We start from the raw sequence: 5,255 nt of genomic DNA on the forward strand, positions 1-5,255 counted from the left end.
TCTGAGCGGGGCCCTCTCTCCCGTTGCCTTGCAGAGGGCGTCACGTCCAACACCAGCGACAGCGAGAGCAGCTCCAGTAAGTGCGGCGGCCGCGGCCGTCTCCGCGCCGGTCCCGGTGGCGTTCGCGTTCGGAGGCTGCCGCTTCCTTGAGTGGCTCGCGGGGCTCTGCGGCCGCGGCCCGGCCGAGAGCGCGAYGCCGCCTTTGCCACGTCGGCTCTCGCGGCGGGCGGCGAACGTTGCCGTCGTCGTGTGCGACCCCGGATAAGTGGCCCCCGAAACGCCGGGGCTGCGTCGCGGGGAGGGCGGCCGGGGCACGAGCGGGCTCTTTGCAAGCGCGGGGGCGGCCTCGGGTTGCGATCGGGCGYGGACGCTCACCCGCCTCTCCGCGGCTCTGTTGCAGAAGGACAGGAGGACGCTATTCTGTCGTACGAGCCCGTGACGCGGCAAGAGAGTAAGTCTGGGCGGCGAGCCGCGGTGCCGCGGTGCCGCGTCCCGGGCGGCCGGCGCCAGCCCCTCTCCCCGCCCGCCGGCGCGGCCCGGCTCAGCGCGCTCTCCCCGGCGCCGAGCCGGGTCCGGCCAGCCTGGCGACGTGGCTCCCGCGGGTGCAGGGAGACGAGCTCGTAGCTGGTGCTTCCAGCCTTCGCCCGGCCCTGCGGCTCGCCCGTGCGGTACGCGGGGGGGAAGGTTTGCTGCTCCCCAGACCTCCCGTCCCAGCAGCTGGAGCAGAGCGAATACCTGGTATTTCTCTGCGCTCTCGTAGCGCTGGTTTTTGCCAAACCCTCGCTAAACGCTCCTTYCCCACCGTTCCGTTTTGAGGCTTCGTGGCTGCCGGCGAGCCGGGACGCCGGGACCTCGCTGGGCTGGCCCGGCCGCTGGAGCAGGGCAGCTCCTTGCGCCCGCGGGGAGGGTGCACCCCTGGGCGCCCCGGGCGCTAACTGGGGCTTCTGTTTGCAGTTCACTACGCGAGGCCGGTGATCATCCTGGGGCCGACGAAGGACCGGATTAACGACGACCTCATCTCTGAGTTTCCCCATAAGTTCGGGTCCTGTGTGCCGCGTGAGTCCGGGGCCCTGGCTGCGGGGAGCGCTCGGGGAGGGGCGAGGGGAGGGGGGTCCTCCCCGCCGCGCGTGCACGGCGCCCGGCGCGTCCCGCAGCGGTTCGCTCACCAAACCCGCTCTCCTTCAGACACTACCAGGCCTCGGCGCGAGAACGAGGTGGACGGGCAAGACTACCACTTCGTCGTATCCCGGGAGCAGATGGAGAAGGACATCCAGGACAACAAGTTCATAGAGGCCGGGCAGTTCAACGACAATCTCTACGGGACCAGCATCCAGTCAGTGCGGGCGGTCGCGGAGCGGGTGAGTGTCGGGCGGCACGTATCCCTGAACGGGCAGGGATACGAGGCCATGGGGAGCTGGCGCACGTCTCGGGACCGRTGTTTCGGCTCCCCGTCCCTTCTCTTTTGCAAGCACGTCTGCAGGAGGAAGCTGCTCTTTGCACAGAGCAGGCTCTGTGGGTAGGTCTGACCCCGACTGTCTCCTTTCCAGGGGAAGCACTGCATCCTGGATGTATCTGGCAATGCTATCAAGAGGTTGCAACAAGCACAACTTTATCCCATTGCCATTTTCATCAAACCAAAATCCATCGAAGCTCTCATGTAAGTGCAACATGTATTCTCACCTCTCCGAGGCACTTAGCCCCGGGCGGTTGGGGCTCATGCTTCTACTGCCTCTGCTCCTTAGAAAGCAGCAGGGGCTGCTGCTGCTGCTGCTGAATGTGTCGCTGTTAAGAGCAGCTGGGCCTGTTACTGTCTCTGCGGTGACCCTCCGTGTCCTGCAGCAGGTCTAATGCCACGGTGCATCCTGTCTCCGTGCACTGCTCTGGCTTAAAGCCCTTCATTTGCACGGGGCAGGATAGGAGATGTAAAGATGTTTACAAATGTGGCCGATGCCACTGGCTCACCTGGGACCTGAATGCAGCGAAGAGAGCTGCCTATGACAGTCTGTAGTGCAGGGTCACAGCTGGGTAGTGGCAGAGCCAGGGACAGCCCCAGGGGACGGCAGAGGTTAGATGTCTCCTGTATTCCTGAGGGAGACCTTCTGCTTGTCCTGCTGCTCATGGCCCCAGGAAGCACGAGGCAGAGAGGACGTGAGATCTGAGCTTGCAGCTCTCCGGAGCAGCAGCAGAGAACGTCATTATCTGGGGGGGAATTTTGTGGCAAGAGTAGGGGGTCTGAAGGTCAGAATAGATTCTGCCAGCACCAAAGGGATTGGGAAAAAAAAAAGAAAAAGAAGAAAAAACTTCTCAAGCCAGAAGCTACCACCCTGCAGAACTGCTTATTTTTGGTATTGTAAAAACCTGAGGGAACCTAGGCAAAGAAGGTGGCAACACGCTGGAAAAGCAGAGAGGTTTCTGCAGGGGCCTTGCAAATTCAGATTGTCTGGATTTCAGTCCATGTCTGTGTTACGGTGAAATGAAAGGATGGTGGCAATAGAAAGAACTTTAGATGAAAAGTCGGGACCGCAAAAGAGCACGTGGGGACGGGTCCTGCCTTTCTGAGCTAGGTCTTGCACAGCTGCCACTGCACAGAGGGCTCCCAGGCACCCTTGGTCTGTGAAGGCCATTTTTGCTTTCGCTCATTGCTAAGGAAAGGAGTTAAACATCTACTTTTTGTGCGTGGCAGGGAGATGAACCGGAGGCAGACATACGAACAGGCCAACAAGGTCTTCGACAAAGCCATGAAACTYGAGCAAGAGTTCGGAGAGTATTTTACAGGTGAGTGTCCCGAGTAGGCTTATGCCTGTTTTCTTGTTTTTAAGCTGGCAGCTGTGACCTCTTTACCAGCAGTGTCCTACTGCTGGGTCATGGGAAAATGTCCAGCTCCACCAAAGCGAAAAGAAATGGCGCTCTGCCAACGTGGCTTTGCAAAGGGACTGTTCAGAGATCAGTGGATAAGAGTAAACCTGCTGTAGAGGAGACAGATTGTCAGGCAGGATTTTCTGAGTTGTTGAAAACTTATCACCAACTTTAATTAAAAAAGGRAAAAAAAGAAAAAGCAGAAGCAGCACAGCATTTCTTCATGGTGCTGCGCAGCAACAGGAGATAAGACCCCTTGCACTAAGGAAAGGAAGAATATTCAAAAAAAAAAGAGTCATTTTAAAGAGGCAAGATAAGCAACCTAAATGATAAAGACTGTCCTGGGTTATTACAAAACATCTCCCAAAAGAGACTGGAAATTTGGCTGACTTCCTAAGCAGCCTTTGCTGAAAAGTCAGTCTGGGGCTGCCCGGCAATTCGTGCCTGCACAAATGCGCAGCTCATGACACAAGCATCCTTGTGTATTAACGAAATAATGTTTGTAACATGATCAATTCTGGAAAATCATGAGCAGGCAAAGGGGCAGAGAAGCTGGTCTTCAATCCAATATGTGATAACTGTTTTCTCTTTGAGGAGCAATTATATTACTGAAAGCTGTATTAGCCACCTAAGAGCTACCATGAAAAATTCCAGGCAAAACATTTACAAAAAGTAGAGCTCAGCTGAGAAAATCTAGCTGCGCAAACAAGGTAAAASCTTTCCTTCCGGCAAGGAGCAGTTTCCAGATCTGTGGGGTGCTTTTTCAAGAAGCCCTGCAAAGGAACCGCACGCTGCGGGTTTGCCGAAGCCGCGGCATGCCGGCGGGCGGCGGGTTTGGCGTTGACCTGGAAAGGCTCTTGGGTAGATACACGTGCTGTTGGAAGTAGCCAGAGATGTGCAGAGATGGATGTTGTAGGGAAGGCTCTTCCAGGAACTTARAACGAGGGATGGTCCTGGCTTGGCTGCGCCTCCGGGTGCAGCGCTCCGGGTGCGTGCGGAAACGGCCCTGCCCCTCGCCGTGGCGTCCCGGCAGGGAGGCAGTCGCTGGGCCTGGCCAAAGGGCTGGAGTTCGCAGCCCGCGCCGCGTCCGGCTGCCCGCGGCCTCGGGGTGGTGCGGCGGTGCGACACGGTTTGTAAAGCGGATTAGCAGCGCGGCTGGCACCTCGTACCCGCGAGGAGCTCTGCCAGCGTGGGATCAGCGCGAGCGCTCCCTAATCCTCTCGGACACGCTGGTTGARCTCTGTGTCACCGCGTGCCTGTTATGGCTCCTTCGACACAGCTTGTTTCGTACSCTAATAACTGGCCGCGCCGTGCCGGCCCCTTTGCTGCCAACACGAGGCTCAGGGTGTTGCTTCTTCTCTCCTCTTCCAGCCATCGTACAAGGAGACTCTCTCGAAGAGATCTACAGCAAAATCAAACAGATCATTGAGGACCAGTCCGGGCACTACATCTGGGTCCCGTCCCCTGAGAAGCTCTGAAGATGTCCCCCATCTGCTTCCCTAKGAGCAGAAGATCTCCGAAGTCCCACCCCACCCAAGCCCTCTGCCCCAAGGGGGGGGATGTGAAAACTATTCCTGCCCCCTTTTTTAGATCGTCGCAAAATTGAGTTTTCTAGTCCTGTTTCTTTTGTTGGGATGAACTGATCTCATTCATCACGTGACTGTTCCCACCATTCCTGCATGGACCTTCCCATTGCTCCATTAGAGACAGATGAGAACCCATTCAAGAGTCGTTTTTTATTATTATTATTATTATTATTAATTATTATTATTATTATTAACTAAACCAAGAATCAAGATGGGAGGAGGCAGCTAAGGACTAATGTAAGAAACAAGTGACACAGTGGACTCTGAGAACATGAGCTAGTACCAGAGCTCCAGGGGCATTTTTCCAAGTGTGACTGTCTAGCAGCTCTGACCAGCGCGACAGAAAGGCAGCAGAAAGCATTTTATTTATCTGTATATGTAATTTATATATAATATAGAGAGAGATATTATATATATATTATATATATATATATGTGGACTAGGAAACCTGAGGGACCTCTTAAATGGTACTGTATTATTGCAAGGAGCTTTCAGTTTCTTTGTCCCCGTGGTGGGGCGCAGGGAGTCCACTTGGGCAGGACGAGATCCAAACGGTACCGCGGGCTTTGGGAGCGTCTCCCGGCCGCTCGGCTTCCTGCCAGCCACCGCCGGGGCCACGCGCCAGAGCAGCGACCGGGCCGGCGGGCCCCAGTAACCCAGGACTGAGCGGCAGCCGCTGAGCCGAGCGAGCCGGCGGGAGGCAAAGACTGAGCAGGAGGCTGCAGCGCAAGAGAATGGCTGATGATACTACATATTAAATTGCACATTGTTTTACACACCACCCTCTGTGTTTGCATGAGAGGTTTCCTTTTG

The 5,255-nt window shown here is 56.3% G+C and overlaps 1 protein-coding gene across 1 annotated transcript in view; it reads left to right on the forward strand.

The window, feature by feature from the left end:
* Positions 1-5,223, forward strand: part of DLG3 (discs large MAGUK scaffold protein 3) — a 62,913-nt gene extending 57,690 nt beyond the window's left edge. The window contains exons 17-23 of the mRNA XM_085325529.1: positions 35-76; positions 401-451; positions 955-1,056; positions 1,186-1,358; positions 1,548-1,657; positions 2,684-2,775; positions 4,228-5,223. Of these exons, the coding sequence (XP_085181655.1) occupies positions 35-76; positions 401-451; positions 955-1,056; positions 1,186-1,358; positions 1,548-1,657; positions 2,684-2,775; positions 4,228-4,334 (677 nt within the window). The 3' untranslated portion in view covers positions 4,335-5,223. The remainder of the gene's footprint in view (positions 1-34; positions 77-400; positions 452-954; positions 1,057-1,185; positions 1,359-1,547; positions 1,658-2,683; positions 2,776-4,227) is intronic.
* The last annotated feature ends 32 nt before the right edge of the window (positions 5,224-5,255 follow it).

The sequence above is a fragment of the Rhea americana genome, unplaced genomic scaffold, assembly GCF_003343005.1.
Source record: "Rhea americana isolate MKP2758 unplaced genomic scaffold, rheAme1 scaffold_98, whole genome shotgun sequence".
Lineage (NCBI taxonomy): Eukaryota > Metazoa > Chordata > Aves > Rheiformes > Rheidae > Rhea > Rhea americana.